The following is a 16,819-nucleotide window of genomic DNA, read 5'->3' as shown; positions in this document are numbered from 1 at the left end:
AAGGGAACATTTTTGACATGATAAAAGCCATTTATGGAAAATCTACAGCTAACATCATACTCAACAGTTAAAGGCTGAAACTTTCTCTTCAAATCAGGAGCAAGACAATAATATTCACTGTCACCCCAGCTATTCAACATATTACCCAGAGTTCTAGCCAGAGCAATTAAGCAAGAAAAAGAAAAAAAAGTATCCAAAGTGGAAAGGAAGAAGGAAAACTTCCCCAATTGCAGATGAATGATCCTATATAGAGAAAATCCTGAAAAATCCATAACAAACCTACCAGAGCTAATAAATGAATTCAGCAAAGTGATGGGGTACAAGACCAACATGCAGAAATCAGCAGTGTTTCTATACACTAGTAATGGACACCCTGAAAAGGATATAAAGAAAAATTCCACTTACAGTGTCAACTAAAGGAATCAAATATCTAGAAATAAGTTTAGCCAATGATGGAAAGGACTTGTACACAGAAAACTACAAGCCATCGCTAAAATAAATCTAAGAACTAAATAAACGGTAGGGCAGGATATAAATCAGGAGACTAAATATTATAAAGTTGACAATTCTACCCAAAGTGATGTATACATTCAAACCAGTCCCAACAAAAATTCCAACAACTTTCTTTGCAGAAATTTTAAAGCTAATTGTCAGATTTACATGGAAGAGAAAGGGGTCCTGAATAGCCAAAACTCTCTTGAAAGAGAAGAATGAAATTGGAGGACTCATATTTACAAATTTTACAATTCACTACAAAACCTACAGTAATCAAAACAGAATGGTACTGGCATAAGAAAAAACATATGAACTGATGGAATTAAATTGAGAGTTCAAAAATAAATCCTCACTTATGACCAATTGATTTTTGACAAGGTTGCCAAGTCCACTAATGGGGAAAGGATATTCTTTTTACCAAATGGTCCTGGGAAAACAGGATATCCATGTGCAGAAGAATGAAGGTGGACCACATCTACTATTTATTTAAAAATTAACTTAAAATATGTAAGAACCAAAACTATAAAATTCCTAGAAGAAAACTTATGCAAGCATATTCTGGACCTTGTGTTACTTTTTAAAGACTTTACAGGAAAAGCACCAGCAATTAAAGAAGAAAATGGATAAATGGGACCCCCTCAAAAATTAAAAACTTTTGTGCACCAAAGGACCTTATTATAAAAGTAAAAAAAAAAAAAAGTCTTACAGAATGTGAGAAAATATTTGGAAACCACATAACTGATAAGGATTTAATACCCAGAATATACAAAGGAATACTACCACTCAACAACAAAAAGAAAAACAACCCGATTTCTAAATGGGCGAATAAACATTTCTCCAAAGAAGGCAAACAAATGGCAAAAAAAAAAAAAAAACACACATGAAAAGATGTGCAACATCATTAGCAATCAGGGAAATGCAAATGAAGACCACAGTAAGATACCGTTTTACACCGATTAAATGGCTATTATTTAAATAAAAATTAAAAAAAGGAAAATGGCTAGTGTGGAAAGAGTGTGGAGAATGGAAACTTGTTCGTTGTTGGTGGAAGGTAAAATAGTGCAGCTACTGTGGAAAACAGTTTGGGGATTCCTCAGAGAGCTACGTGTAGAACTACTACGTGACCAGCAACCCCACAACTAGGTATATACCCACAAAATTGAAAGCAGAGACTCAAACAGATATTTTCAATTCTCATAGTGGCATTATTCACAGTTGTCAAAGATGAAAGCAACCCAATTGTCTTCCAACAGATAAATGGATAAGCAAATGTATATACAATGGAATATTTTTCAGTAGGAAAAAGGCTGGTTAAATAGTAAAAACATGCCGGTGGCATATTACCGTGAGGTTAGTTAACAGTGCTGAATTACGTTTGTGAACATGATTGAAAGGGGAAGTTTTTGGTCATTATATTACTAGAATGAAAGTTAGAAGATAAAACATTGAACTGTATAAAAAAAAGGAATGAAGTTCTGATCATGTGACAACATGGATGAGCCTTGGAAACATCATGTTTAGTAAAATTAGCCAGACACAAAAGGACAAATATTCTATGAGCTCACTGATATGAAATAATTCATATAAGCATATTCATAGAGTCAGAAACTATAATATGGTTACCAGGGACTTGGGCAGGGCTAAGGATTGGGAATTTAATTCTTAATTGGCACAGAGTTTGGGTTTGGGTGATGGAAAAGTTTTGCTACTGGATAGTGCTGATGGGAACATAACGATGTGAATGTAATTACCTCCAACTATCATATTTGAATGGGTTAAAAGAGGAAAATTTGGGGGGGTGGGGGACAGAGTCATAGGCCTTTAATTTATTTTAGCAACTGGGTTTGTGTGTACCGGTGTGTCCAGGCATCAGGGATGGGGTTTCTTTCAGTTCAAAAGTGTGAGATGTATGGAGATCCTATTTTTTTATACAGGCATTTCAATTAAATTTTTGGTATATAGTAAAAAAAAAAGAGGAAAATTTTAGGTTTTATAAATGTTACTAGGATAAAAATTTTTATAAAATAGGGCTGAACAACATACACAATGAACCCTAATGTAATCTGTGGACTACTGTTTTTAGTATAATAATATGATAATGTATTAAATTGTAGCAAAGATACTATACTAACACTAAGTGTTAATAATAGGGAAAGATGCACATGTGTATGTGTGTGAGGGGGGGTTACATGGGAACCCTGAATTTGCTGCATGATTTTTCTGTAAACCCACAACTTTTCTAATTAAAAAAAATAAATGACCATATGTATGTGGATCTATTTCTGAACTCTTATTCTGTTCCTTCCATCTATTTGCCTATATTCATGCCAATCCTAGCCTGTTTTGATTACTTTAACTACAATGAGTCTGGGATTAAAATAGTGTGCATGCTCATCTATCGTCTTCTTTTACAAAATTGCTTTGGCCATTCTGTGTATTTTATATTTCCATATGAATTTTATAGTCAACATGTCAATTTATATTAAAAAGTATGCTTAGCCTTTGATTGGTATTGCATTGAATCTGCAGACCAATTTTGAGAAAGTTGACATCTTAACATATGGAATTTTCTGACCCTTGTGCAAGGTATTTATCCCCATTTATTTAGATCTTTAATTTTCCTTGGCAGTGTTTCATCATTTTCCATGTACAAATCTTGCACATCTTTTGTCAGATTTATCACCAAATATTTCATTTTGGGGGCTATTTTTTATTATATATTTTTCACCTTGCTGCTAGTATATGGACATACAATTGATATTCGTATACTTATTTTATACTTTGTAGATTCATTTTATTAGTTCTACAATATATCCTGCTGGGATTTTGATTGGGATTGTTTTGATTGTATAGGTCAATCTGGGGATAATTGATAATCTAACAATAGGGGCCTTCAGATCCATGAACATATTTTACTCCATTTATTTTGGTCTTCTTTAATTTCTATCATTAATGTTTTACAGTTTCTTTGTATAGTTCTTGTACATTTTTGTTATATTTATCTGTAATATCTCATGTTTTAAATGTTATTGTAAATGGTATCGTTTTCATATTAAGAGTATTTACTGCTACTATATGGAAATACAATATGTTTTTGTTTACTGATCTTATAAGCTGAAATTTCACTGAGTTCATTTTCTATAAATTCCATGGGATTTTTCTATAGGTGATTGTGCTGTCTATGAATAAAAGCAGGTTTACTTTTTCCTTTTTAATTTGGATATCCTTTCTTGGATGTGCATGGAGGGCTAATCACAATGGTTACAACCTACAGCAAAATGCTGAATATAAGTGGTAGGAGTGGATAATTGCTTAGTTTCTGATATTAGAGGAAAGGCATTTACTCTTTTAGCATCAAGTATGGTGTCGGTAGTAAGTTTGTTTTTCATAGGTGCCCTTTATCTGGTTGGAAATTTCCCTAATATTACTTGTTTGCTGAATTTTATCAGTATAGAGTTATTGAAATTTATTGAAATGATTGAATGATTTTACTCTGTCCTTCTAATAATATGGTGAATTAATTTGATTGATTTTTGAATGTTAAATTACCTTGTTGTTCTAGGATAAACCCCACTTAGTGATGCATTAACCTTTTTATATATTCTTGGATTCAACTGGCTAAAATTGTATAATATTTTATGCAGCTATGCTCATTAGAAATATTGATCAATAGTTTTTCTTTCTTGTGTAGGTAATTATCAGAGAAATACCGGCCTCATTCAATGAAGTGGAAACTTTTATTCTCTTTCACTTTCTCAAAGAGTTTATGTAAAAGTGGTAATATTTCTTTATTCAATGTTTGGTAGAAGTCACCAATGAAACCATTGGGGCATAATGTTTATTTTGTAGGAAAGTTTTAAACTGCAGATCTAATTTCTTTCACAGATATAGGGTTATTTAGATTGCATATTTCTTCATGAATAAGGTCTTGCAACTTGTATCTTTCTAAAATTTTTCCATTTCTTCAACCTTGTTGCATGTATTGAATAATATTTTTCTTATTCTCTAATTAACAATTGAATATTTGTAGGATCTCTTGTGATGACACATTTTAGAATCTTGTTATTGACCATCTGTGTCAATGCTCTTAATTTTTTCTGACTTCCTAGTGTTTGCAAGTTTTATTGATCAGCTTTAAAAACCCAGCTTTTGTTTCCAACAATTTTCTCTATCGTTTTTGGTGGTTACAAATCTGATATTTACTTTTTCTTGTCCTCTGCTTATATTAGGTTTGATTTGCTTTGCTTTTCTAGTTTCTTAAAGTGAAAACTGACATTATTGATCTGATACCTTTTTCCTTATCCAGCACAAGCATTTAGTGCTATAAATTTCCCTCTAATTACTGCTTTAGCTATATCCCACAAACTTTAATATGTCATGTTTCATTTTCATTTCGTTAAAAATACTCTCCAGGTACACAGGTGGTTCAGTGGCAGAACGTTTGCCTTCCATGTGGGAGACCCGGGTGCAATACCCAGACCATGCACCAAAAAAAAAAAAAAAAAAAACCTCTTTAATTTTCCTATTCATTTTTTCTTTAATTCAGTTTCCTTAGAGTTGTTATGCAATTTCCTGTTGGGAACGTTCCTAATGTCTTTTTATTATTGATTTCTAATATAGTCATTATAGTTAGAGAACCTATTTTATATTGCTTGAATTCTTTAAATTTATTAAGATTTGTTTTATGGCCCAGAATATTGTCTAAGGTCATAAATTTTTCCAATAGTCCACAAAATGATATCTTAATCAGAATATTCTGTTCTGAATTAATCATGTCATGGTTATTGTTTCATATGTGTTTGAGTCCTGCCTTTTTCCCCACATTTAGATTGAAAGCTTTGTTTGGAGCAACATTAAATTATTCTGCACTTCTCACTCTCTTATCTTAGTGTTAATTCCAGATTACACACAGAAACAATTACTTTTTTATTCATTAATTAACTATAGAAAATCAAAGTTTCTTACTTGTAGGGGATGAATATCTGGTAATATTGGCTCATTTCTTGTCTGCTGTTCATTACCAAAGTATCCTTTATTCTCTATTCCCAGTGTGTCTTCATGTGAGCTGTCAAGAAGGAAACTGAACATTGACAAGAGCTATAGGGTAAGCCAATGGTTAACACTAAATCAAATAAAAGCTCACAAAAATATAATACCTTGGTTGAACTCTAAAACAATTAAATCACAGTGCCTATGGGTGGGAGCAACATCAGTACGTTTTTAAATATCACAGGTGATTTTAATGGGCAGCAACATTTGAGAACTTACCATGGGCTAAGCATATGGATGAGATCGAATTATTGTAAAAGTTTAAGTACAATCCTTGCCTGGTTTTCATTAAGAGGCTTATACTTTCCCCATCGCCTATACTCTATGTCCACAGAGCTTGATATATCTTTCATAATGGTTGCTTTCAATGCACTGCAAATATGGACTTACCTCTGAATTTGCTTCAACTTAATACATTTTTTGTGACGAATTAATAATGTGACAACTCCAACACCAACAAAAAAAAGCACGAACACCACAATCAGGGTGGCGATATCTGCAACATTAAAAGAAGAAACACAGCTTCAGCTAGGGCGTCAACTTTAGGATAGTGGAATATTGACATCACCCCATTTTAACTGAGTTGGTATAGTCCTGCTTTTCCTTTCTAAAAGAACTTTAATTTTCCCCAAGATACTTTTCTTATATAAAATAAAAAGACAAAACATTATACAAATTAGCATCTGTATTAGCAATTGACACCGAGATTAACTTGTGTCTAAAGGAATCACAGTAGGAAGTTTTGGTTGTCTATTATTAGCTGAATATAGAAAAGTCCTTGGTGTGTTGTGGGTTCTTAGAAGAACTAAGCCAAATGTGGCTAGAAAAGGATACATTAATTCTAAAAGACAATTGTAAAGTCTAATTTTGGCATCAAATATGCAAAATAATAAAAAGACCACACAGAGTTACAGAAACAGAATGAAGAAGTAACAAACTTAGAAAGTAAGAACGTAGCATTCTCACTGGCTAGGCGTGTGATATAAAAAATACACGTATAATGATCTAATTTTTATAATGATATCCCAGGATGCTTACTGGTTCCACTTAAGGTTACTTCCCAGACTAGAGCCTGTTCTTCCTCACACTGACATCCGAGGCCATGGTCTTCCACCTGGAAGAGCAGCCAACATCATTTTTTCAAATGACTGCCGTAACTTGCATTTTCACTTGACTTAGCTTAATGCTAGTTCTACATCAAACACACACACACACACATGCACACAAACCTGATTAATTAGCTAAACTGCATGAAAAAGTCAACATTGCACAACTGTCAGCAAATAAAATGCAAAAGCAGCCATCTTGGAAGAAGACCTTTGAGCACGGGAACGATTCTGAAAAATGCACGGATAGATTAACACAGCAGCATGATTTATCCAGAAAGCATCAATACCCTTACATGAATAGCCCCTGCTAGAGCTGGGTATATCATAGCCAAGGATTAGAACTTAACCGGCCTTAATAAAAAAGGGATCGTATTGCCATGGAAAAGTGGGACACAGTGTTCAGTTTACATAAAAGTTGCAATGGGTAAGGGTTAAAAGCACAGACTCTGGCGCAGGTTTTCCTGGATTTAAATTCCATCTTCTCCACTCATATCAGTGTTTTGTTTATTCATCTGTAAAAGTGGGGGATGGGAATATTACTAAAAACCTTTGTTTACTAATCTGTAAAAGTGGGGATAGGAATATTATTTAGCTCTTAAGGTTGTGATGAAGATATTTAGTTGTTATGTACGAAAGCACTTGAAAGAGCACCTAACACATATACAACTCTATATAAGTGTTTCTGATTAATCAGGCTTAAGAAAAGATGTTACCTACAAACTCAAACTACTAGTATTGAACAGTGTTAATTGAATAAGAAAAATATATGTTTTGTTGTTTGACTTGAAAGCTTTAAATTAATATTTATACTGCTGTAATTAAACTATAGGTGATGTTATGATAGAGCCAATCTTTAGATTTAAAACTCATATGTATATAAATTGCTGCGTTGTAGATTACCAGTCCAATTTTATAATAAAATATGTATTTGCAATACTGGCAATATCTATGCATAATACCACATATGGATATTTGGATCAATTTAATTAATGGCATGAATAAAATGCATCCTAAATGTATACTTGATTGATTAAAAAGCAAGCATGCATAAATATATACACGAATACAGATATACATATGCATACTAGGTAAATTAATAGTTGACAGGACAATATAAAAAGCAGTAAAATCTTACAGCATTTTCATCACATTGTGAGGAACAACTGGTTGGACTGTAGAACTTTTTGATATTCACACACTCTCCATTGCTGCATACCTAGAAGCAAAGCAAGCATATGAATTCATACGAATTAGAATTACTTACATGAACAAATCAGGTGGGTTTTTTTTCTATTGTGAAATTTTACATGGGTAGTCTTCCATGGAAGGCAAAATCCTCCATAAATATTCGTTGGTTATTTGATAAGAAGATACTGTACATTAAAAATCATTATATATAAACTTATTAATGATTAATTCTTAAAGTGTCAATTTATTAAAGTCCACAACTATAACCCCAACCGTCTCTTTTACTATTTCTATCAAGTTTTCCTTTTGATTTGATATAAGGATCCATCCTTATTATGTCACAGTTTCCAGGTGGATATTTTGTTAATATCAATTAATCTCTACTTATTTTTAAATATCTTTGTTTTACATTTTCTTTTTTTTTTGTAATTTTTATTGCCAAAATATTGTTTTTTCTGTTGATTTTGTTTTCTGTCTGGTTTATCTTGGCCCATTTATTTAATTTTTAACTGCTGTTTTATATTTAGCTATTTATTTTACAAAGAACATTCTACTTTGCCACTAATTCAAAGATTTCTTACATTTTAAATAGGAGACTGGAATCCACTCATATTTATTTGATAAATGATATGTTTAATCCAATTCCTGTCATCTTATTACATGACTTTTAATATTTCACATTTGAACTTACCAACTCTATTTATCTCACTTTATTATGCCATTACCTTTTCTGTTTTGAAAGCTGTATATTCTATTTTTTAAACATTGATTTAATTTGTATTAAAAATTTGAGCTTAAATAATTCTATCATTTTCAAGAACAACTCAGTCTAACTCTTCCCTGTGTAAGAGAAATTTGTTATGTTTTTATTTCTTTCCTCTTTCTTTTAGGTCAAGTTTTTGTTTGAGTAAGTTGAAACTTTTTTGTGATATTGTTATTCATTATCCAAATAACATTTTAACATTTGCATCATAAATATATTAACAACAAATACCTAGAATTTACTTGAAAGTTTTATGGATTTTATATGCCACCATTTCTTTAATATATCTCTTCATTATACGTTCTTAATTTAAATTTAATTTCTCAGGTGTCTGGAATACTTCCTTGACTATTCTCCTATCCAGAAAATATATCTAGTCTATATATTATCGTATATTTTCTTAAACTTTGGTATCTGAAAGTGTTATTCTATTGATTTTCTGTCTGACTAATAACTTGGCTGTATGTATGGTTTCAGAGTTCCAGTATTTCTGATGTGCAGAACTGTATGTATGGTGGGTGGGCCGTGGTGGCTCAGCAGGCAGAGTTCTCGCCTGCCATCCCAGAGACTCAGTTCGATTCCCGGTGCCTGCTCATGCAAAACAAGCAAACAAATAAACCTCTGTGACTACTGTTACATTACCTTCTGGCATTTCTTATTGCAGAGAGGTGTGATGGCATCCTGACAGGTTTTTCTTTAGAAAAATAATTACTTGTCTTCCTTTGTGCTTTTGACACATTTTCTTAATTCTTGACATCCAGGGCATAAGGGTGAATCTAAAGTTCTCATCTCTTTCTATGAATTTTTCCTGATACTTAGTTGGGTTTTTTTTCCCCTACATTTTTCACCTCAGGGATATTTACTATTATTATTTCTATAATTATTTTCTCCTTTTCCCTCTACTCTCTTTTATCAATTCTAATTAAATCTATATTGGGGGCCACGGTGGCTCAGCAGGCAAGAACACTTGCCTGCCATGCCAGAGGACCTGGGTTCAGTTAAAAAAAAAAAAAAAAAATCTATATTGGATTGTCCAAATGTCCAAACTGTTTTTTCTGCTTTCATATATTTTCTTCTTTTATCTTATTCTTCTGTTATGAAGCTTAACTTCTAATTTACTGATTATTTTGTAGTATCTAATCTATGACTTACTATCTAAATGATATATAAACCAGCAATCAGGATTTATTTTGTAATTAAAAGTCAGTGCTTCCTGATTTCAAATTATTTCATTTTTATAGTTTAATATCTTTCTAACATCCTTTTAAATTTCATTAAGAATATACATTTGACTTTTTGTAAAGGAATGTCCTTGTTTTAAATGTATACCTTTAATAGGTGGCTGCACTTTATGATTTTTCTAATCAGTCTCCTTTTGAATACTTGTCTGTTAGTGTTTTTCTTCTTTGCTTGTTTTTATAGAATGTTTTTTCTATATAAATGGTTTTAAAACCCATGTGGTACTCTCTTCATGTCTTACTCAGCTAAAGGGAATAATAGAGATGTGTTTTATTTTTCCATTTTTTCTATTTAGTAAAAGAGATAACTACAGATAGAGTTTTGCAGTATCTTTTCTGTGCTAGAGAACAAATGATCTATTTAAATTCCTCCCTCTCTCTCTTTCCCTGTATTCTCTTCTTGTCTTTTTCTCTCCTCATCTTACCTCCTCTCTCTTCCTCTCTTCTCTCCTCCTCTCTTTTCCCCACCCTTTCCATTTCCTTTCCTTCTTTTTCCTTTCCTTTTTCTTCTCTATGCCACCAGTATTGTAGTATACTAAGGAAAAGGGCACCTGGGGCAGTGGGATATGTTTGTGCTTTCTCTTTCAATACCAAATTAAAATTTACCTAGAAAAAATACAGAAACTAGAATGATTTTATGCATTTTAAGTTCAACAAGTCTGAAAAACAGCATCATTTTTCGCTGCAAAAAGAAAATGGAAAATATTTTAGCTAGTGTCTTTGTAATGCTCCCATAGCCTGGGACTCACTATGCATGAATGCCTTCCTTAGGAATCAGCGGCCTCCACTGGGATTAGTGTGCTTCTGTATGAAACCTTCCCTTGAAGGAGCAGAGCTTCCATATGCTGGTACTTGCTCACGATATACTTATGAGATCAGGATTTGTTCCTTAACATCTGTCCCTGCCATTCTCAGAGGAGCTTGATCAAGGGAGCACAACAGATTGCGTTTCCTTATTTGATGTAAATAGCAAATTGCTTGCCATTTCCTTTAACCCTATTCTCCATACTCTATCTTGTTCAAATACTTCAGCTTTCTATCTTGTGGTTGGTATACACATCTAAATTTTCATAAATGCATATTTCATACTAGTTTGATGTTCTCAATCATTTCTATTAGAAAACATAGTAAATATGGGTTGAAAATGTAGATCTTCCTTAAATCATTAAATTCTAATTCCTTTTCTCCATTCTAAAATGTTGTTTTCCAGTTCCTCTGTTTACCTCATTATAGGCATGCCCCTGTAATGTTTGTGGGTGGTGGTACAGGGAGAAAGGAAAAGGCATACCACAGAGAGAAACCATTCCATTTCAAATGGCTGATTTTTTTGTATAGTATTATATCCTGCCCATTTATTTTCATTTTTATAATCCTTGATGAGCTGCCTATTGTCTAGAGTACAAATTCTAAAGTTTTCATTTTGGCATTGTACATTTGCATATTATGAGGATGTTTCTTTCTAGAAAGTCTTTTCCTGTTTCCTGCATGTGGAAAACTGTCCATCAAGTCAAAGCTGAAATGCTACCCCTTTTATGATGCCATTCAATGTTCTATGAACAAAGCCAGCCACTTCATCCTCTGGACTCCAAAAGCACATTGGTCATGCTACTATGAAAACACCTTTGTTGAATTGCAATAATCTATTTTATCTAATCTATTAAATTCTCAAGATGACTCATTTTAGATCCCCTGTATCTAGCACGGTCACTGTCATCATAATACATCTCATTAAATATGGTTGAATAAATTTAAAAAATGAGTGTATGGTTTTGAGGAGTTATATTAATTAGAAAAAGCGTATGTCTATAATTTGATTAGATGTCTACAATGAGATGATAAGCACATTTATAATAATTATATAACATTTGGTATAACTAAGATTACGCTAAATGAATATTTATTATAGTGTTATTGCTACTCTGGTTCAACTGTAAAATGCTAATTTTTTTTCTGCTTTGTACCAGTAATAGGATTCAATGACTTTTGTAAGTGGCAGAACTAAGACATTTTAATAAAGCAAAGGTCTTACCATTCCATCTCCACATTTTGTTCCAGGAGCAACCAAGCCAACATCGTTGGAATTGTGGTACATATAAAAAGTTTTGCATTCAACAGTGGCATTCTGCTTTGGAACTTTCAGATAAGAGATCTTGTCTTCTCCAAAGGCAGAAGAGTGCTCTCCACCAGCACAGTATATCTTCCCACATTTGATATGTCTGAGGAAAAGTGAGAGTATTCTCAGACTTGGGACCCGAAACTGGACTTTAGAGTCTCAGCCTGCAGTGAAATCATCTGCCCAATTTTTCTAAACCCAGGCAGTTTGAAGAAGGGCTGGGAGAGGTGGGATAAATGGTTGGGCAAAGTGCTGATCCTGGGAACTGAGAAGAATAGGTAAGGATTGTAAAATGATATTTCTTTTTTATTTATCTGTGATTCTCACAAATCAACATTAGCCCAAGTTTGCAGAAAAATACTTATTATTTTGAGTTACCATGACTTTAATCACAACACTGAGACTTCCTTGCTCTTTCTGCCCAGCAGACACCAACAAATGTGTGAGGCTGCTATTACTATTCACCTATTTGATAGATTAGGCAGAAATTAAAAATAAAGGAAGTTAAGGAACTGCTCGCTTTCACAGAGCATATTTGGAAACAGAGTTAAATTTGAACACAATTTTTGTTTGTTTGTTTGTTGTTTTTTCTCCAAATCCTGTTTTATGGCATATAAGTCCCTGGAAGCTTGTCTCAACTCTTGCTTTTGCAATTCGGTTCTTAACCTCTTCTCCCTCTCTCTCTTCCAACTTCAGCTTCACTTCTCTCTTCCCCTCTTCCTTTTTCCTTTTTTCTGCTTATATTTCTGCTTTTTTCTTTTGCTCCCTTCTCTTCTTTGTAACACTTCTAACGCCATCTAACATGTCAAGAACGTGGGCTCACTCCATTCCTCCTCTCCTCTCCTCCCTTCCTAATCTTCCCTACAGGAGCCAATCTGATTTTGCAAAATGCTGTTTCAGGGCACTTACTTCTCTTCACAGGGAATGAATTTCTTTTCTATGTTTTTGCAATATCCAAATTTATTTGCTTTTTTATTCATCTTGTAGCAGAGATCATGACTCCCTTTTGCCTCTGGGATTCAAAAACATGATAAAAATAGAACAGTGAAAGCATGAATATCACGAGTCATAAAAGAACCTATTTTTCTAATGTGATTGAACTTTCAGTATCATATAGTGGTAAAGCAGAATGGAATAAATAAATAATTAAAGAATTACCCTGTTGCCTCAGGGGAATATTTTAGAAAGGAGTATAGTTATAAAAAAAGTAACAAACATCTTTATCTCACATTGTGAACTAGTCAATATCAGAAGTAAGATTAAGGTTACTAAACCTACATCTAGCGAGGTGCTCCGTGTTATCTTGGAAGAGTAACACAAATCCTTACGGATTGGGGGCAAGATGCATCACCTCCAATCTTGCCCCCTATCCCTAAAGACAATAACAGAGAAATGAAGGCTATTTTCTTTATCAGTCATTCACTATGATTGTTTCTCACCATCATCAAACAGTTCAGAGCACTGATCATCCCGGGTGGGACATTTCCCCATGAAACAGTAGCCTTCCGAATTCTTACAAGGAATTCCATTTACTTGGAATTTGTCCTTAGGACATCTAGGGGAGTGGCCAGTACATACTTCAGGAAAATCACATTCATCTTTTGCTGGTCTGCACATGGACCCTGCTTTTTTCATCTGTGGAACCAAAACAAAGATTGAACATGGAATACATTTAGGTAGGCAAAGTTCAGGTTGATCAATTTTGTTTATCTAGATAAGACTTTAAAGAAGGAACATAGCCTCCTCCAATCAACTTGTATTATCATTCTTTAGATGCCTTGGCTTGTATGTAATTTTAGGAATGGCAAGATGGTGTTTTTAAAAATTTGTATTAAAATAGCCTGAGGTTGAATTGGAATAGACATTTTAAAAAAATGGAGAAATGGGAAGATAGTCTCATTCATTTTGTCTGTTCTTCCTCCCTTGTTCCAGTACATTCTTTCCCTAACTGCTTCCCATAGAACTGGGAACCCCTACTATAATGTGGAGTTCCCAAGTGCAAGAAATCAGATTTCTCCATTGCATTGCAAAAAAATATCTTGGCTTTCATTGTTGCTGGGAAATGCTTGGAGAGATTTTCTCATTCAGCCATTCAATACACATTTTTTTTTTTTTTTATTAACGGAAAGAAAAAAAAAGAAATTAACACAACATTTAGAAATCATACCATTCTACATATGCACTCAGTAATTCTTAACATCATCACATAGATGCATGATCATCATTTCTTAGTACATTTGCATCGGTTTAGAGGAACTAGCAACACAACAGAAAAAGATATAAAATGTTAATATAGAGAAAAGAAATAAAAGTAGTAATAATAGTAAAAAAAACAAACAAACAACAACAACAAAAAAAACAAAAAAAACCCTATAGCTTAGATGCAGCTTCATTCAGTGTTTTAACATGATTAATTTGCAATTAGGTATTATTGTGCTGTCCATTTTTGAGTTTTTGTATCTAGTCCTGTTGCACAGTCTGTATCCCTTCAGCTTCAATTACCCATTGTCTTACCCTGTTTCTAACACCTGCTGGACTCTGTTACCAATGACATATTTCAAGTTTATTCTCGAATGTCCGTTCACATCAGTGGGACCATACAGTATTTGTCCTTTAGTTTTTGGCTGGACTCACTCAGCATAATGTTCTCTAGGTCCATCCATGTTATTACATGTTTCATAAGTTTATCTTGTCTTAAAGCTGCATAATATTCCATCGTACGTATATACCACAGTTTGTTTAGCCATTCTTCTGTTGATGGACATTTTGGCTGTTTCCATCTCTTTGCAATTGTAAATAACGCTGCTATAAACATTGGTGTGCAAATGTCCGTTTGTGTCTTTGCCCTTAAGTCCTTTGAGTAGATACCTAGCAATGGTATTGCTGGGTTGTATGGCAATTCTATATTCAGCTTTTTGAGGAACTGCCAAACTGCCTTCCACAGTGGTTGCACCCTTTGACATTCCCACCAACAGTGGATAAGTGTGCCTCTTTCTCCGCATCCTCTCCAGCACTTGTCATTTTCTGTTTTGTTGATAATGGCCATTCAGTGGGTGTGAGATGATATCTCATTGTGGTTTTGATTTGCATTTCTCTAATGGCCAGGGACATTGAGCATCTCTTCATGTGCCTCTTGGCCATCCGTATTTCCTCTTCTGGTAGATGTCTGTTCAAGTCTTTTTCCCATTTTGTAATTGGGTTGGCTGTCTTTTTGTTGTTGAGTTGAACAATCTCTTTATAAATTCTGGATACTAGACCTTTATCTGATATGTCATTTCCAAATATTGTCTCCCATTGTGTAGGCTGTCTTTCTACTTTCTTGATGAAGTTCTTCGATGCACAAAAATGTTTAATTTTGAGGAGCTCCCATTTATTTATTTCTTTCTTCAGTGCTCTTGCTTTAGGTTTAAGGTCCATAAAACTGCCTCCAGTTGTAAGATTCATAAGATATCTCCCTACATTTTCCTCTAACTGTTTTATGGTCTTAGACCTAATGTTTAGATCTTTGATCCATTTTGAGTTAACTTTCGTATAAGGTGTGAGATACGGGTCTTCTTTCATTCTTTTACATATGGATATCCAGTTCTCTAGGCACCATTTATTGAAGAGACTGTTCTGTCCCAGGTGAGTTGGCTTGACTGCCTTATCAAAGATCAAATGTCCATAGATGAGAGGGTCTATATCTGAGCACTCTATTCGATTCCATTGGTCGATATGTCTATCTTTATGCCAATACCATGCTGTTTTGACCACTGTGGCTTCATAATATGCCTTAAAGTCTGGCATCGCTAGACCTCCAGCTTCGTTTTTTTTCCTCAAGATGTTTTTAGCAATTCGGGGCACCCTGCCCTTCCAGATAAATTTGCTTATTGGTTTTTCTAATTCTGAAAAATAAGTTGTTGGGATTTTGATTGGTATTGCATTGAATCTGTAGATCAGTTTAGGTAGGATTGACATCTTAATTATATTTAGTCTTCCAATCCATGAACACGGTATGCCCTTCCATCTATTTAGGTCTTCTGTGATTTCTTTTAGCAGTTTTTTGTAGTTTTCTTTATATCGGTTTTTTGTCTCTTTGGTTAAATTTATTCCTAGGTATTTTATTCTTTTAGTTGCAATTGTAAATGGGATTCGTTTCTTGATTTCCCCCTCAGCTTGTTCATTACTAGTGTATAGAAAAGCTACAGATTTTTGAATGTTGATCTTGTAGCCTGCTACTTTGCTGTACTCATTTATTAGCTCTAGTAATTTTGTTGTGGATTTTTCTGGGTTTTCTACGTATAGTATCATATCGTCTGCAAACAGTGATAGTTTTACTTCTTCCTTTCCAATTTTGATGCCTTGTATTTCTTTTTCTTGTCTAATTGCTCTGGCTAGAACTTCCAACACAATGTTGAATAATAGTGGTGATAGTGGACATCCTTGTCTTGTTCCTGATCTTAGGGGGTAAGTTTTCAATTTTTCCCCATTGAGGATGATATTAGCTCTGGGTTTTTCATATATTCCCTCTATCATTTTAAGGAAGTTCCCTTGTATTCCTATCTTTTGAAGTGTTTTCAACAGGAAAGGATGTTGAATCTTGTCAAATGCCTTCTCTGCATCAACTGAGATGATCATGTGATTTTTCTGCTTTGATTTGTTGATGTGGTGTATTACATTAATTGATTTTCTTATGTTGAACCATCCTTGCATACCTGGGATGAATCCTACTTGGTCATGATGTATAATTCTTTTAATGTGTTATTGGATACGATTTGCTAGAATTTTATTGAGGATTTTTGCAAATTGTGCTTGGATTTGGTGAGTTATAAAGATGAATAAGGCATGCTTCTCTTCCTTTGTGAGTTCACAGTAGAGCAGGGTG

General features: G+C 33.7%; 1 protein-coding gene across 1 annotated transcript in view; it reads right to left on the bottom strand.

Annotated features, from left to right (window-relative positions):
- The window catches only part of ADAM7 (ADAM metallopeptidase domain 7), an 84,256-nt gene that overhangs the window by 7,727 nt on the left and 59,710 nt on the right, over nt 1-16,819 (bottom strand). Inside the window, exons 14-20 of the mRNA XM_077151703.1 lie at nt 13,395-13,590; nt 12,865-12,967; nt 11,872-12,058; nt 7,789-7,869; nt 6,583-6,658; nt 5,935-6,040; nt 5,461-5,560 (exon numbers count right to left, since the gene is read on the bottom strand). Of these exons, the coding sequence (XP_077007818.1) occupies nt 5,461-5,560; nt 5,935-6,040; nt 6,583-6,658; nt 7,789-7,869; nt 11,872-12,058; nt 12,865-12,967; nt 13,395-13,590 (849 nt within the window). The remainder of the gene's footprint in view (nt 1-5,460; nt 5,561-5,934; nt 6,041-6,582; nt 6,659-7,788; nt 7,870-11,871; nt 12,059-12,864; nt 12,968-13,394; nt 13,591-16,819) is intronic.

The sequence above is a fragment of the Tamandua tetradactyla genome, chromosome 3 (genome assembly GCF_023851605.1).
Source record: "Tamandua tetradactyla isolate mTamTet1 chromosome 3, mTamTet1.pri, whole genome shotgun sequence".
Classification (NCBI taxonomy): Eukaryota; Metazoa; Chordata; class Mammalia; order Pilosa; family Myrmecophagidae; genus Tamandua; species Tamandua tetradactyla.
The sequence above is the reverse complement of the archived record's forward strand: the minus strand, read 5'-3'. Positions and strand labels throughout refer to the sequence as shown.